The sequence below is a fragment of the Typha latifolia genome, chromosome 6 (genome assembly GCF_019914945.1).
Source record: "Typha latifolia isolate L0001 chromosome 6, TyphaL0001v2, whole genome shotgun sequence".
NCBI lineage: Eukaryota > Viridiplantae > Streptophyta > Magnoliopsida > Poales > Typhaceae > Typha > Typha latifolia.
In genome coordinates, this window is record NC_133091.1 from 12,017,265 (window position 1) to 12,035,265 (window position 18,001).

Sequence of the window (18,001 nt, forward strand, 5' to 3'; positions counted from 1 at the left end):
AGTACTGCTAGATAAGGCTGAATGAAATGCAATTGCCATTACAGATCTACGCCAAAACAAGAAATTTAGGATAAAAAAAGATGCTTCTACACTGCATGGAATTAGCTTTATATGGTCGTATAAAAGTCAGGGTGGAACAGTGTATTCCCTTTTACCTCGCGTGCTGCATCCATGCTCAGTCTCCGGAGATCAGCATCAGTCCCAGTCACTGTTGAGCCTCCTCGTGCAGCAGCTGCCTTTTTTTTTGCCGTTGAGTTTGAAACAGGTGCCTTAGGAGTAACACGGACAAAGCTAAACCCTAGTCCGCGACCAGATGGATCACCAACGCCTGTAATTTCTAATCGCTCAATATTTTCACGGTCCTGCAAAAGCACGTCATGTAAAGAAACGAGATATATCACAGTTATTACTAAATAAAATGATATGTGATATAAAGCATGAAGTAGGGAAACATATGATTTTGAAATTGACATGATCTACTTGATGTACGATGAACTTAAGTTGATAATAAATAGTAGAATGTTTGCATCATCTTAATAGCTTGGATACTGAATTGCATGTAAATAGCAGGGCAGCCAATGAAACTGGAACATTATAATAAGAAGTTGTGAAATGCTCCAAGATTACCATGAATATGCCAATAAGATGCACTTATATGTCAAAACATGTAAAAGATGAAACACAGTGGCCCAGAAAGATGATGCATCCTGTTACCTTGTAAAAACTTGCCAACTGCAAACGTCCTACATCCATACTTTATCCAACGACCTAGTGTTTAATAGAAAAAGATCCACTTTGATAACAGGAAATCTACAATTATAATTCATCCTGTTTACTTCCTGAGTCTTACAGTGTTTTGGATATAAATTGTAATGCTTTAAGATCATGCTTCAATTACCTCTTTATTAGTGAAGAAGAGATGAAACTTATAAATATCTGGAAGACTGGAACCTTCTGATGTTCCAGTTGATCTCTTGAAATAATGTCTGCTCAGTTCAAACATTGCATTTATGAATAACTTCTAGTTTATAGAGTTTTACCAAACAACAACCATATAATTACATCTTCCTCCCATTTAGACCCAATTAACTTTTCATGCCAGGTCCATTATTTCAGAATCATGAACATGAATTCATTATCAAATAAGATGTCAAAATCAACCACTTAAGTCATATGTGATACTATTTTTCAATCTTGCTCTCTCCAGTGGTCGTCTGATACTATATATGTGATATAACAGTGGTCTTCTGATAAAGCAGTTGGTACTTGCATTCTATTGACAATTTACCATCTGTGGAGCATATTTTGCATGTATTCCCATCTGACTGATATTATAAAATCCATAACACAAAGAAAACCAGATTTCAAACTGTATTCAAGTTTCCAGTTGAAATCCTTTATTAAACATTTACTGAATAGATGAAGACGAAAATGAGTACCTGGTTGGTACAGGCAACAAAATTGCTAGTGAGATTCCATGGAGTTATTTGCAACTCTCTCTCAATGTGTGAAGCAGCTGCAAGTGCAATAGCTTCGTCAGGAAGCTGATTCATTGCAGAGGAAAGTCCAACAGGGTGAGTAAGCTTCTGAATTCCCAACCGTTTAAGACGATGAAGGCCAGCTTGCATACTTTCATAACAGCATACCTAGTCACAAGAACATTTTAACATAAGATAACTTATGGAGATGAATATTACAATTTGAACAAGGACACAGCACTCACTATGATAATTATTGTAGATAGGTGAAAACTGAAAAATGAGATCTAAATAAGGTACAAATAACAAGCGAAGTATAATTTTCTCTAAAAGTTCATTGCAACTGTAAGAGGCATATAGAGACTACACAATTTTGACAAATAGGTGTTGTAATACGATGGAACATAAGAATCCAAAATCAGCTTCATTATATACTTTTCTTCCATGGGCATACATATCACTAGGGTACTGATCTTTACACTGTTACAATAATAACATTCTGTAAGCCATTTATGTTTCAAGACCCTCAACAGTCCTACCTCACATACTTGTCCACTTCTCTTGGAGAAAACTAAATTTTAGTGCATAAAGAAAACTAAATGTTAATGAATATACAAGCAAAAAAGAGAGAATGAATGCAGAGAGAGAGAGAGAGAAAGAGAGGCTATATATATATATGCATATTTATAAATATGTATAAGAATTCATAAAAACTATCCATAAACAGTGGTTTGGCATTCATGTTAGTAATTGCAGACACCAAATGTAAGTGAAAACCATAGGACATGATGTATTGAGTGGAAAAAAGGGATTAGGGAACTCACAGATTCAGGCGCCAATAACCGTCTCAATTCTTCCTCCGATGGAATACGAAAATCACGTCTTCTTACCCAAGATAACTGCCCATTTGATCCCTTCTGGAGAATTGCATATATATATATATATATAAAATAAATCACAATTAAGAGATAATAATAACAGAGAAATACTTAGATAAGTAGCACATAGGACTAACAAATAGAAGTGTTGCTTAATTAACAAGCTAACCTTTAAATCTGCACAATGTTTCAAACGTTTACGAACAATAGCGACTGTTGGATTAGCAAACAGTGAAGCCAACTCATCAGCTCGAACGTGAGGAAGAAAGCCAGGTTTTTCTCTAGCACGAAACTCACGGTATATGTATACCAGCATCCTGTTAACAAGATAAGTCTGCACATTTTTTGATCCTGGAGAAAGTACTTCCATGTGAGGCTCCTGTTAGAGTACCACAAATCTATCAAAATTGTTATAAGGGATAACCCTAAAAAGGGCACAATAAGATCTATCATACTTTGTCCGTTCTTACTGCAAAAAAAGAATCACTACAGCTTTTTCCTATTTACATGCGCACATGCAGTAAAATGCCTGAGCAAATACCAGCATAAACTTCAAGTGCATGCAGAAACAACCATTAGATATTCTCAGAATGTGCATATGCCTCAAGTGAGCAAAGAACAATATTTCTTAAATCTGAAGATGGTTTTCAAAAATTAAGTTGCATCATTTAAACCTAAGAATTTGGAGGATTAACCTTGATCCAATCTATGAAATTATTAGAATCAAGTATCACCTTAATAGGATGCTTCCCTATTGTATGTCAATTAGCACAATGGTCTTCCATTCTCCCTGAATGCCAACTTTGAGAAAAGTCACTCCCTAAGCATTTAAACATATGACATTGATCTGGGACATTTATGTCTTTGAACCCAAGCTCTTGTTGATAAAGATGGCAACCTAGATCCCTAATATCTTACAATGAAAGTAATGCTTCATAGTTCATCATATCTATATATACATCATTTCTTTTGTCATGAAACTTACTTGTTGGCCAACAACGAATAGTTTATCGATGCGACGAAGGGATAGCATCCCTTTGGCTGAACGAACCAAAAGATAATCTGTGGAGGATAACTTATGAGGAAATACAGGTGCACGATACATATTTGTTTCAATACATGACTGACTGCAACCCGCGCCTATATCTCCAAGAAAAGGAGATTTGTCAGCAGGATCAAGTGTAAGCACAGTTCCCAGACCATTGTTGCCACTTCGCATAGATTGAGCAGTTTGGTCACCAAGTGATGTCCTTAAGTAATATGTACAAAGTCTGGCACCCATCCCAACATTTCCTAAAAGCAAAGGTCTCTCCTCACAGTACCTGTAGAAAATATTATGAGATGAAGTGTGAGATACATTAATGAGAAAAATCAGAAGAAAGACTAGTATAACTTGCTAATATCCCTCGACATGAAATAATATCTGCTGACTAGCGTTTAGATCTGAGCAAACAAGACCTACGAAGGGGTGCAGGTTTAGGGGTCATTTGCATAAAAAAGCCTTTTAGTTTTTAAAATAGCAAACATGAGCTCTTGTGCGTACTTGTGCGCATCTTTGGTATAAAACTATAAATTGTGTGTATTTCAATATAAAAAGATGTACATTTTAGTATAAAAAATAAACACATTCAGTTTTAAAAGTCCAATCTTGCAATTACAAAACCTAGAAGCTTTTTTCTGCAAACGGCCCGAGGGAATAGCTACCAGTTAAAGAAACAGGAAAGCAGAAGCAAATAAAGCACTCATTTGTGTACAGTTGCAGAACATATGTAAACTCATTACTGTATCGAAATCATCAAATATATAACTATCACAACATTAAAAAACTTAATATTTCAGATAATTGTCTGTTCCTATTTTATTGTTTAGCTTTTAGAAGTGGGTCGCAAGGTGCATATCATGCCTTAAACACATTTCTTCATGTGTGGCCAGTCTTACATAGGCACAAATGAATATTACAGTAACTGTGATCCCAGCAAACTACTTGCAGTCGATTAATATAAACAGAGATTGATCGGCAAGGGAGTGGGAGTTGACTAGGATAACGAGAAAAATCTGCTCTCTTACTATTTGACCAACTAACCTAAAAAGCTTAAGCTTCTAGAGGGTATATCATGCCTTAAGTCCTTAACACATTCCTTCATGTGCAGCCACTCTGACACTGCTATGCACTAACTGGAGTTCACACCCACAGTAATTGTAATCCCGGCAAACTGCTTGCTATCGGATAATATAAACGGAGATCGGCAGGGAGTGAGAATTGACTAGGTTTTAACTTTTAAGACAAATTGGCGCTCTTACCATTTGACCAACTAACCTAAAGGCTTAAGCTTCTAAAATAGAAGTCTGTACATCAGCCTTAACATTTTACAAATTTATAGAGGTCAGAGAAGGATTGGATAAACACAGGAATCACTTGGAAATTATGAGGATACAATTTTCAGAGCCCTTTGCAAATGGATCGAGCCAAGGACGTCCTTTTTTACTTTAGGCCGTGACAGAGTGGGGTGGTGGGGATGGAGAAAAGTATTCTTTTGTGATGATCAATGTCCACCATGAAAAGCTTAAAATGTTAAAGATCAATCAATACAAGTTAAGGTCTTGATACTGTGATAACACCTTAAATGTATTCAGTTTCTTTGTTATTCTTCCATAAGCCATAAAATAACTAAATGTTTGTCCTACATCCACTTTTATCAAAATATAAGCATTTGCGTAGTGTCTTCTTCATATCATGTAACCCTCTATCAATTGAAGATCTTGTATTGGTGCATATGTAGTGTGTCCTGCATCCATTCATCATCAAGCAGATTCACAATATCCAGGATGTTGTAGTCAGGGAGGATGTCGACTATCATGCAGGCAGTTTTACTATCGGTGATTTCAGTGAAGAAAGGAATGGACAACAAAACAAAGACATGAGATTCTCTCAATAACATAGATAGTCCACATAACCAACTTGTTTCCTACATAGGTTTATATCTTCAAATATTGAACAATAATATAACAAGAAAAAAAGATCACAACTATTAGCAGAGAGGGAAGGAAAAGTATGCACTTAAAATAAACAAGAGATGCTGTGAAAGCAAAAGAACATATTTATTGCACCAATATGTAAGATTTGTAAATGTTGAGAACAACATATCCATGACAAATTTGATTTTTTTTTCTTGACAAAAGGCAAGCAAGTCGAGCATCACGGGGAATATAGAAAGAAATGGTGAAACTTGAAGAGCGTTCAAGTATAAGATGAAGACAAACATGAAGACATGACTTACTCCATCAGAAACACATGCCCATCTTTAACAGATAGGTCAGATTTTCTTTTAAATGCACCAGGTGGTCGCAGAGGCTTGTTCTCACCAGGCAACTTTTGAGCCCTCGGACATAAATGTATTTTAGTACGTACAAGGTGAAGAACAGAGTTGGGTCGCACATTTTGCACAGCCAGAGACTTATCATCCTCAAGCTCTCTTCCAGAATAAAACACTTTAACTTTCTCTGATGGTCTGAAATCTGCATGAAATGGAGTAGATTCCATTATAAAGGTGATGTTGGTTTGACATTGATGACTGGAAATTTTACATACGAACTCAGAATTCTCCTCTGGAACTTATGAAAAATGAATTTACAATAGCTTTGAAAAATATAGAAAAGTAAAAGTGGAAGAAAGATTAAATGTCTTTAAGATTATGTCAAGACTCAAGAGAATACTAACCTAGCTTCTTTGATGCTCTAATTTTCACAGATGACAAACTCTCCTCTGCATTGACATGAAGTTTGACCCCTTTTCCTCCAATACTCATCAATAAAACTATCATTGATCCATTGGAGCAAGCAATTCCTTGCACCTTGGCAGCAATTTCATTTTCACGAGGTAACCACAAAGCTTTTGGTCTGTGAAAATTTGCAATTTCCTTGCTGCAAAAATTTCATTATGATCTTAAGCAGTTAGTGAAATTCACATTAACCAGTAAAAAAGTTGGAAAGAGGGTCACTACAAATTGAATCAAATTAGATTTATTGAAGCGAAAGAAAAGATATGTTGTTAGAGACCCAAGAGTATGCATAGTATCAACAGCTGAAAAAGCGATATATAAGAGGACAGAGGACTACAAAAAGTTTAAGGAGACCATAGAAAACGTGAACTTTTAGCACTGCCTACGTGACAGAAAAAAAAAGAAGCAAAGATAAATTACAGACAACTAGGTACTAGTGCATCTTTTATGTAATTCGCTTCTCCAGGAGCTTCAGATCAGTTATTCATCTGGGAATGACAACTAAGTTGCTGGGTATTTAGCCACATTGGAACAGTCAAAAGAATGAACATGTCATTACAATTTACAACTTACTTTCTCTTGCAGCCTCTCCTTCCACTCCCCTCCCTTTCCCTCCCCCGCCCCCCAGCGATTCGTTTAAAATTTGCTATATAACCATTTTATTCTCAAAAGATCCAATATTATGACCATACATTTTATATATGCTATACTACATAAGGCTAGGTGTGACGTCATACGCCTGGTGAATATATTCTCTTTCAATATATCAAGCAGTCAAAGATTTCTGGCTGATCAAAGAAAAAGAGGGAGTCAAGAAATTTGCATTACCTGCACTTAAACATTTATCTTTCTTTCAGCCAACAGAATACCCATCTAGGGCTAATAGTCTATCATGCAGAGAACGAACTGAAAGAATAGTATGATCTGATCTTGTCTATGCCTTCTAATTTATTTTCCTATTCATATCTTTTCTTCTTGCTGACTCCTCTAGTCCATTCCCCTTCTCACACATATGAAAGTTCCAACAGATCCAGAAACAATACCAAACTCTAGATTAAATCACATTAACAATTGTTATGTAGATCCATAGACTTGGTACTATATATATTGAGGTCCCATTTTATGCACCCGACAGTATCATATCAGGTATTTGATATAAAAAATCATCCTCATTTTTTAACCTAAATGTGTTGAATCATGTATAAATGAGCGAAGAGGCAAAGATTATCCTCAAATACCCAACCAACAGGTAGTTGCGAAAAGCCATGCACATGCAAGAAATGCTCTATCTTAACAATTATTCTAACTCGGCAGCCAAGTATACAATATGAATACTCCCTGGCATCTGCAAACTCATTTTTGAACCAAAAATTATGAATCATCCATAAATAAGGAAAATATGCAAAAGTCATCCTCAAATACCCAACTAAGAGGTGGATGCTAATTTATACATAGGAACAAGCCATGCACATACACATGCAGCAGAATGCTCTATCTAACAACTATTCTAACTCAGAAACCGAAAAAACAATGTGGATACTCCATGTCATCTGCAAACTAATTCAGGAAAAGGCTCCCTATCTGAGTAAATCATATGGTCTACTATCTAACTAAAAAAGGAAGCACAAAGATCGCAATGTTGCTTTGCCTGAAAACAGATGAAAATAGACATTATGTCATAAAACATCATTTATGTGCTTTGAAATAACTTCACCAGGAGCAGAAGAAGAATACACAGAATGGTGAGAGAAAGTCCATCCTTACTTGCTCAACTTGGGCTTCATGGTTTGCAATTTCAAAGCAGGTAAAGAATGCATGACTTTAATACCCAGGGATGTACGCTTTTTAGCATGAGACTTGGTCTGCTGTGACATCTTTCTGTTGGAATAATATTTGTCATTGGAAATATTGAATCGATCAGCAGATGTCATCCCATGGCTGTGAAGATCAACATGTTCTTCCATTGAAGACTTTGTAGGGCGAGTTATCACCATAGCACCTGCATGAGAGCGAAGGTGCTCGCTATTCTTCTCATCTAAAATCTCAAAGAGCATTTGATCATCTTGAAGATCAAGGATGAGCTTCGGCTTTGGATTATCATCACTTGAATCCCAAATAATCTGGTCTAGCCAAGACCCTTCTAGTAAGTCCTTGTTCAACAAGGAAGGTTTACTGAAATGCCCCAAAGCATCACCTTTGCAGATTTCTGTGGTTCCATTTCCTTTGATTGATACAGCAGAACAAAAGTTATTCTTCTCCGAAAGAGATTCTGATCTCAGTAACTGTGGATGGTAACTCTTCTCAGAGGATCGATTGTTAACTGAATATTCCCCGGAACCAAATGGTTTAGCTAAAACAGAATCACTAAGCAAACGACAATTTCTGTCACCGCTTTCAGATATTCTGGGATCGCAGCCGTCATCTTCAGGTTCAGTATGAAGCTCAAGGCCAGGATCAGATATCGCACAGCTCTCTGAGAAACCATGACTCGCTGCTGGTGAGTTTCCCCAAATAATCCCTTCTTCCCAGTCCTGCTGATCAAGTGGATAAAAATCAGGACAAAAGGGAGAATGTTGAGTCGCAAGCATATCTGACGTGATATCATTTTTCATTGGCTGCGAACAGAGGAATGAATCCTTTTGCTGCAGAATAAAATCTGAAGTAGCCTGCTCTGCATCACCTTCAACATCATTTTGAGTTAACCTACAATGCTTAGTAACAGAGAAATCCTGAAAGGCACTCCTCAGAAAGGCTTCTTCATCTTCTTCTACGATATTAGCAATATCAAAACTTCTGGACCACTCTGGAAGTATTTATCAACAAACAAAATCTTAAAAAATATAGGAAACAGCAACACAAAATAAAGTACAACAATAGTATGGTATTAAGTGTATCTAACATTTTTCCTACAATGATTGAGATTGAGATTACCTAATAGTACAACATTTTTCCTACATTTTCTAAATTACCTAATAGTTGATTGAGATTATAAACTTGGTTGAAAATTTCAGGATTGATACATAAACTATATGAAATTTACAAATTAGTCAAAGAAGGCAGGAAACACAATTGCAGCATGTCGCCAACAAAAATATTCTAGCAGGAAAGACAACAAAAATATGTGCACATTGCAAGAGGTTGAAAGACCACGTACCTTTATTTATTGACTGCTTACGATGGTCCTTCCTAGCTTTCCTTATATGCTCATGAACACCAAAAATTTCAGAAAACCTCAAAATCACTTTGCCATCCTCAATGCAGAGAACAGGAAGAGAAGGTTCACTTTTAGAATCAGTATGCTCAGATTCAATGACAGTGTCTTCCTGCTGGATCAGACAATATGAAAAACGAGTAGCAAAGGCTGAAAATTAGGAAATTTCAAAATCTTGCTGCAGCTTAACGGTCTCTGGAACATATACAGCATGCATATGAAGGAAATAAAAATATATAATAAAGTATTGCTTAACAATTGTCTCCCGATTAATTGAAATAAAAAAAGACAACTTTTCTCTAAACTCATAATGTAATCGAATGCATAGATATACTAAAAGTTACCTGAAAATCATCCATTTCAAAGTCCACTTGTTCATCTTTTGGGGATACAGAAGAAAGCATATTATCATCAGCAACAGTTTCTTCCAAAGAAACTAATTCCAGTCGCTCAGCCGAAACAACATCTAAATAAAAGGAAAAGGAGGAAAATGACGAACTCAGAAACCTTATGTAGTTATGAAGCAAAAAGCTGCAGCATGATGTGCAGATGCAAGTAACATCATTCTGAAATTTAGAAACAAGTTTTAACTTTCAACCAAGAAGCTGGTCAATCATAAGTAACAACCTCAAGTTCAAGAAATATTGCATAATCTCATCATACATAGCAAGACATATCCTGCAAATAAGGAAGATTGCATCACACAAAACTACTTAAACTTCAAGTATCAAACTTCTGGACTTCTAGCTACAACTTGAGTCTAATAATTGGTTAGTAAGTAGAAGTACTACTACTAGTATTTCTAATTAGAGAATACTAATGTACTCTCAAACAACTGAGTCTAAAGCAACATTTCGACATAAAGGGGACAAAAAGAAGAGGGACAAAAAGAAAGACAAATGCACTTATTAGTAGGATACAAAATAGAAAACAAAAAGATGGGCTTTGCAGTGCACGAAACTTCTGCTTATGTGGGGTCTGTGCAGAAAAGATGTACAGAACCTTATCCTTATTTCCAAAGAAGAAAAAAAAACTAACGGTAGGATAAAATAGAAAATGTTAGACCACAATAAATTTGCTGACTTGAACAAACTGAACTCCCACTTGCAGAACAACATTATTCAAGAAAGATCCAAAGAAAATCAAGAAACAGTACTGGCTATTTTCCAATAAAGTATATTTAATTAGATAGATTCCACAAGAAAAATTGTCCTACATATAATCTAATTTGTTTCTGAAACAATTGGCATATAGATTTCAAAGCAAGCACATGTGAAATATAGAAAATATCAACAATTGCAAGATACCATTACAACCTGTTGAAGGGCAACTTTGCTCAACAACACGATCTCCCATCAACTCATTATCTTTTGTAGTTTCATCCTCCTCGTCATAATTCTCCTCATCATATACCGAAGTTTTACTTTCCAAAGAAGAATATAATGCATTTGAAGAGAAATATTCTTTCTTTGACAGCAAATGGTCTTCCTCTGTGGTGGCTTGAACTTCAGGGCCATCATATTGTTCATCAATGTCTTCATAATCAACAGCATCTTCTGCCTTCTCATCATAGTCTAAATGGCACCAATAAAAAAGAGATCAGATATAGCTATACCAACTTTAAAATATATATAAATATCATATTAATTAGAGAAGAAGATACAACTTGCCTGGATATATCATCCTTTTACCATGAACATTAAATTTTCAGCTTTTGGAGACATAGTGTTTATGCAATAGATGTTTATAAATAAGAATATGATATTCAAATTTCTTAGGAGTGAAGAAATTGGGAGATCGGGTACGAAATCACAGTATTATACGACAACTGATTAAGTATGTGGGTCAGATGAAGAGATCGTTTTCCTACTCTCATGTCTATTTAGAGCAAGGTCTACAACTGATTAAGTAAAATCATGTCTTTTCTTCTCTTTTTTATCTCATGTCATTCACGAATCTTCTACTTAAACATACTTCCTTCCTGTTGCACATACAGTCTCTGCTAGACATATCTAACTGAACCATCCAATTTATTCTCATATAATCTATCATTTAAACATGCTATCTTTGACTTATGCTATTCATCAATGATAGCCGTGCCAGCGGCACATGTCGGTTGGCATGGGGTGTGTTGATTGGCACACTTTAGCACACCCTTACATGCCACCAACAGACATTTAACATATTTTAATAAATTATTTATGATATTTAAAAATATTTTTCGGTCTTTCGCATGCTAATCTTTAATTTTTGGTTTAAACATATGTATTAAAACCTACATTATAATATTTTATTTTTATGTTATTTATGTAAATGATATTTTATTAAAGATAAAGGAATAGTCAAATATAATTATTCAACACATAATATGGTTGAATATACTCACTAAAACTAATATTAATGATTGAACACTTCATAATATAATTGAACACATAATTATTGATAATAGTTCAATAATTAAAACTAATATCTAGTTGAACATAAAATGATGGGATAGATCAAAGACTTCATTTAATGATAATTAATCATAGAATTATTTTTTTTAAAAGAGAGCTCCATATCAGCACAAAGCGACACACGGCCATGCCAACCGACACACACTTGTGCCGGTCGGCTTAGCATGGGGGTGTGCCACTGGCACACCCCGTGCCAGGTGCGAGATGTCATGCCACAACTAGTAGGGCCATTCTTGCTATTCATTATTTTTTATCTTCTTTATTTTAATAACCCACTCATCCACCTCCACATCCATTTTAGCAACAACTTTTTCATATGATCTCTTCCAACTAGCGAACATTATGATCCATAAATCATCATTAGTCGTATAGTCGTCCTACAAAATCTTTCTTTCAACTATATGGCAGGATACGACAACCAAGCAACCCACTAGAGAAACTTCTAGTCTAGTCACCGTACTCTAGTTTTATTTGCAATGTTGCATAATCTCATTTTGTCCTTCTTGTAGAACTGTAGGTCAAAAGTAACAATCCATTTTATGCTTCTTATTTTTTAAGAATAAATTTTCTCTGTTATAATGTCTTAAGTAGTAAATCTGCATTCAATTTACTTAGTCGTATATCTACTTATTTTGAAAAAAATAGATTCCAACTTTCTTCTTCATACTTCTTATTCAGTTGCTCCATTAGCGATCGCGGCACGAGCCATGATGGCCACCTAGCAGAACAGTCCGGCACGACAAAGAATAAAAAGTAACTTGTTCTGGAATCTTTCATAACCATCCATGGTCATCTGCTTAAAGCTAGGTTAGAAAAATCTGAGGTGAATCGATGAGAATGGGGGGTAAGACGATGCGTGATGCGTTAGCCTATTGGATCCTGTTTCTAGTAATTGCGGATGTGGATCCTATTATAAACAATAAAGAATTGTAAGTCATTTCTATAATAACCCAAAAATTCAAAAATAAGTAAATAAGAATTAGAGATAATCATTTAGATAATGACGAATTTAGTTTTATCCTTTATATTTTAGGATTTGGATTAAATCTAATTAAATTTTAGGTATATCTTTAAGTAAGGAAAGATATTAAAATCCTTATTGTAATAGCACTCTTATTATATTTCTTTTTAGCTTTATAAAAGGAGAAGCCTAGAAGAAAACCCTAGAGAGATAGAAGAGTTAAGAGATAGAGGGTTGGAAAGGTAATGCTACAATATCGAGAGGAAAAAAAGATTGTACCCGAGAGAGATTAGAGAGAAAAGAGGGGAAAAAAAGATAAATACGAAAAAAAAAAAGAGAAGGGTCATCTCTTACTTCCTCTTCTTAATCTTTTATTTCTACATCCTTACCTCGTCGAAGCCACCATCACCGGATTTGGACATCGAAGAGTCGCTGGGTGAGAGAACACCAAAAGCATTGCAGGTGGTGATTTTGTCTTTTCTAGCATGTGGAGTAGAGATTTCAGTCACTTGATTTAGACTCAGGTGAGTGTGTTTATTCACTTATTTATTTGATTTATTCATCTTATACTTTGTGCTTTTTATCAAATCACATATAATTCAGCGTGCAAATATATTATTATATTTATGTGTGCAAAATGTTTAACTCATTGCATCGCTATACTTCGTGCAAGTAGCAAACTTTAATGATAGTGAATATTAGTAGAAAAGCATAACTGATATTTGTTATGACTTTGAGAACAGATATAGGCTAGATATTCTTGGTGCAATTGTGGTAACTTCAGTCTACCTTAAAGTTCAAGAAACAGACCTATATCAGATCAGCATATGATTTATTTATGTGACCCTTGCGCGATTAAGGAACCTTGAAGTCCAGAGAACAAACCTATACCTGATCAGCACATGATTCATTTATGTGACTCTGGTGTGGTTAGAGAACAGTCCCAGACTAAATCAAAAATCTTCCTGAGGTGACTAATTTTTCTTTATGGTTAGGAGAAGAGGCATGGTGTGTTTATTATGTGGTAACACCTCCTAATAATCTTAGGAGAAGAGAGTGTGCGTTTATTATATAGCGACACTAGAAGGTGACACTAACCGGATTAACTATAAGATATAGACTCAAGCACATCTTATGGTGACTTTTAGTTGATATGAATCCTCCAGTAATCCTAATTGAGACATCTAGCATTAATATTAATATTGAGAGAAATTCAGCATATTGACGCGAAACATGCTATGAGTTATGGTTTACGTTATTATTACCTATGTTGTTATTATTATTGTTGTTAAGAACATACTTAAATTGTCATTTTCTATCGCTAGATTTAGATTTTATTTGAAGTTATAAATTTTGAATTTATTTGACTTTTGAGTGGATTCTATTTACTGAGCTATAGTTGTTGGCTCATGAAATTTCTCTTTTAATATTTCAAGTTCTAGTTAACGTGGCGATTGAATAAGATGCACCGGGAACCCACCTCCACTTAAGATTTTACTATTTTAGTCATCGGTTGTATTAAACATTTTATTCTAAATCATCTGTTATTTTAGTTTGATTGGAGATACATTAGTGATGACATTGGTCTTTTCTTTATTGTTGGATTATATTTATTGGAGTTAGTTGTTAATATATAAGTTCTTGTCATTTTGATTCATAATGCATATCAAGGGAGTAAGAGCCACTGAATACAGTAAATGTCTTCCCCTAGCGAGCCCCCAATGCAGGCGATTTCGTCTCCTCCCATAATTAAGTTCCCTCTAGACCCTCCTCTGCCCCCTAATGGAGATGGTGCTATTAATGCTAAGGGATTACCAATTTGTAGAGGCAACTAAAGGCTACTCAATTACTATTGGAGAAAGAGATTCCTCTAGTGTTTCTCAGGTTATTGGATCTACCAATAACCTAAAGTTGGGTGAGGAAATAGAAGCCCTACTAATATCTTGGGCTCAGCTTTTAGGGGCTCCAAAGCAAGCAACGATGGGCCTGGCCAGCGGCACTAGTTGCAACTCCATTCTAAACCACCTACAGGCGTTCACCTCCGACTCAGTCAACCTTGACCCTAATCGCCTAGTGTTTAGTCGGGCGGAGTGGAGGCATAGTCTCATTAGTAAATTCCTTGGCAGGCCCCTACCTTTGGCTTATTTAATGAAGGAGACTGCATCCCGGTGGAAGCCGCCTGAGGACCTCCAAGTTATCAACATGGTTTCAAACTTTTTCAACTTCAAGTTTAACTTTGAGGGTGATATGATGAAGGTTCTCACCGGAGGTCCTGGAACCTTCCAAGGTATGGTTCAAAACCTTATTCCTTGGCGTCCAAATTTTCAATCTCTTATGGAGGAGATTCAGTCAGCCCCTATTTGGGTCTAATTTATTGGTCTACCCAACGAATACTGGCCGGAGGATCTCCTCCTAAGTGTGGCCTCAGATATTGGCCACCTGATCAAAATCGAAGCTTCCACCCTAGCTAGAACTAGAGCGAAATTCGCTAGGGTCTGCATCGAAATTGACCTTGCAGTGCCATAATCTCTCTGCTTGCACACCTACTACAGATCTCGTCTCCAAAGGGATTGAGGAGCCCTCAAGTGGTTCAGCCCTAGGTACCCCTCCGACAAAGGACAAGCTTCTTGAAGGGGGCGGCAATGACTCTCCAGCTCCATCCCGGACGATTTTTGGGCCCTGGATTAAAGTCCAGAAAAAGGGTGCCGCCCTCTCATGCTGAGCAGCCCCCTATGGGAGCGGCAGGAGGCGAGGAAGGCCGACCCTTATCGGAGACGAAGGCGAGGACTAGTAGCGGTATGTTTACCGCTCTTCATAGTCAAGGTCTTTCCCTTGCTCAGGGTGGTTCAGATACCCCAAATGCTTCTAGCATGGGTAAGTCTACAGCGGCGGTCTCTGTATTGGCTACGACTCTTGAAATTGTCAGAGGGTGACCATTCACCTGCTAAACGGCTACATCGTAGTCGATCATGTGAAAGGAGAACATGTGGTAGGGAGATTTTGCGTGGAAGATCATCCCGAGTAGCCTCAAAGCCCGATGAGAATTTGGTCACTATTTGAGGGGATCTCTCTACCGTTGCCACACCTTTATTAGATGATATGAAAGGTCATAGGGGGCGTTTGGGTATGGACCTCTCGGCATGGTGCTGGCCGCTTTAAATGCAGCTGATGTGGACATGGAGATGACTGAGGAAGCCCTTGATAATGATCTCAGGCCGAATCTAAAACCTCTTTCTTTCGAGCAACTCAAAATTCTTAAACCTAGGACGGTGCCTAGGCTAGGGTCGTCAGCAACCAAAGGTTGCAAGTTTGGGCTCGCTAAGGCCAATGATGGCTCAAGTCCAAGAGCTCGGGCGTCTGCTTTGCCACCCTCAGAAGAAGATACGGCAAAGGCCGCCAAGGACTCCTCTTTCCTTATGGTTTCTTAATGCAGTTACTAAGCTGGAATTGTCAGGGCCTAGCCAAGAAAGAGGAACATGGTTCCTTATTAAACCTTTTAAAGGTTTACTATTTAGGCATTGTTATCTTACTCAAAACTCATTTTAACGCCCAACAACCGGCTATGTTTATTCAAAATGAATTTTTAAACTATTTCAAGGATCTTTGGTGCAAGGATGTCGAGGAAGATGATTCCCCGGATCATTGGCCATTGATTCCCTGCTTGGATGCCATTTGTGATGATGCTTTTACCAAAGATTTTACTCTGGCAGAGGTGAAAGAGGCCTTATGGTCTATGCCTACCGAGAAATCCCCTAGGCCTGATGGCTACCATGTCGACCTTTATAAGCACTTTTGGGATATTAATGGTAATGCTCTGTTGAAGGCTATGGTGTTTATGCAGCACTCTAATCCCCTCTCTTAGACTTGGGGCCATACTTATGTGACACTGTGACACTTATCCCCAAGAAGGAGAACCTTGTTAAGATTGTAAACTTTAGACCTAATTCTCTTAGCAATGTAAATTACAAAAATTTGGCTAAGCTCCTCGCTAACAGGATCAAGTCTGTCCTCACCTCTTTGGTGGGACCTAAACAAACGACTTTTATTTTTGGTAGACATATTCATGATAATATCATTTTAGCTCAGGAACTTGTGCATTCTTTTACTTCTTCGAATTTTAAGGATGATGTTGTTATGATCAAAATTGACCTCGAAAAAGCCTATGATCGTCTGAATTGGGAGGCTATCTCGAGTGTCATGCGTCATATGGATTTTTCGGCTCTCTTTGTAAATTAGATTTCAACTTGCATGTCCTCTGCTTCCTTTGCAATTTTAATTAATGGGGTACCGTCTGCTATTTATGTGGTAAAATAAGCATCAAGCAGGGGGATACTCTCTCCCATTATCTGTCCATCCTTACTGCTAAGATCTTTTCCTGCCTGATGAAAGATGATATTTTACTAAATAATATCCAACCTTTCCCCATAAACAGCCTGCACTCCATTAGTCATTTGATGTAGGCTGACGATGTTTAAATCTGCCTTAAAGCTAACGAGCTCCGCTGTGAAAATCTGATGCTTATCTTTAAAAGTTGAGTCTGATTACAAATTTTAGAATAAATTTTGCAAATTCTGAATTTTATTGTAATCCTAATCTCCTTGCTATGCTTTGGAACCTCCTTAGCATCCTCAGTGTGCAAGAAGGTAGTTTCCCCTTTAATTACCTTGGAGCGAAAATATCCCCTAGGCATGTGCTTGTCCACGAACATGAAGATTTTTTAGCTAGAGTTGGCACTAAGTTAGCGGGCTGCAAGTGCGCCTCACTCACTCAAGCAGGGGGGTTACCCTCATTAATTCCATGCTTAACTCTATGCCGGTCCATTTGCTGTCCTCCTCTTGGACACCTCCTGCGGTTGTGGATAGGGTGGCTAAACTTTCCCGTACATTCCTCCGAGATAAGTCTGATGCTGCTTGCGGTTTAAACCTTGTAGGATGGGGATAAGTTTACCAAACCTAAAAGTGTTGGTGGGCTTGCTATTAGGGACCTCCACCGGGTCAGGCTTGCCTTCGTGGCTAAAAGGGTCCTAGCTGTCCTCAATGAGGGTGACCAGCAGTAGATTAATCTTGCTAAGAGTAAGTATGGCATTCCTCACCCTTGGAAGGCTAAAAAAACTAAGAATTGTTTCTAGTGTTAGCGCTTGCTAATTGATGCCTATCTACCATCCACCTAGGTATGCTTAAAGTCATTAACAACAGGGCTTCCACGGATATTTGGAATGACCTCTAGCTCTCCTCTTTG

At 37.1% G+C, this 18,001-nt stretch overlaps 1 protein-coding gene across 2 annotated transcripts in view; it reads right to left on the bottom strand.

The window, feature by feature from the left end:
* The window catches only part of LOC140790360 (transcription initiation factor TFIID subunit 1), a 28,671-nt gene that overhangs the window by 5,082 nt on the left and 5,588 nt on the right, over positions 1 to 18,001 (bottom strand). The window contains exons 5-15 of one of the 2 annotated variants that reach the window (XM_073140411.1): positions 10,663 to 10,920; positions 9,691 to 9,812; positions 9,290 to 9,458; positions 7,900 to 8,938; positions 6,075 to 6,277; positions 5,635 to 5,872; positions 3,342 to 3,678; positions 2,526 to 2,735; positions 2,303 to 2,395; positions 1,440 to 1,646; positions 156 to 362 (exon numbers count right to left, since the gene is read on the bottom strand). In XM_073140411.1, coding sequence (XP_072996512.1) covers positions 156 to 362; positions 1,440 to 1,646; positions 2,303 to 2,395; positions 2,526 to 2,735; positions 3,342 to 3,678; positions 5,635 to 5,872; positions 6,075 to 6,277; positions 7,900 to 8,938; positions 9,290 to 9,458; positions 9,691 to 9,812; positions 10,663 to 10,920 — 3,083 coding nt within the window. Of the gene's footprint in view, positions 1 to 155; positions 363 to 1,439; positions 1,647 to 2,302; positions 2,396 to 2,525; positions 2,736 to 3,341; positions 3,679 to 5,634; positions 5,873 to 6,074; positions 6,278 to 7,899; positions 8,939 to 9,289; positions 9,462 to 9,690; positions 9,813 to 10,662; positions 10,921 to 18,001 lie in introns of both variants that reach the window. The other variant, XM_073140410.1, reaches the window with a different exon arrangement.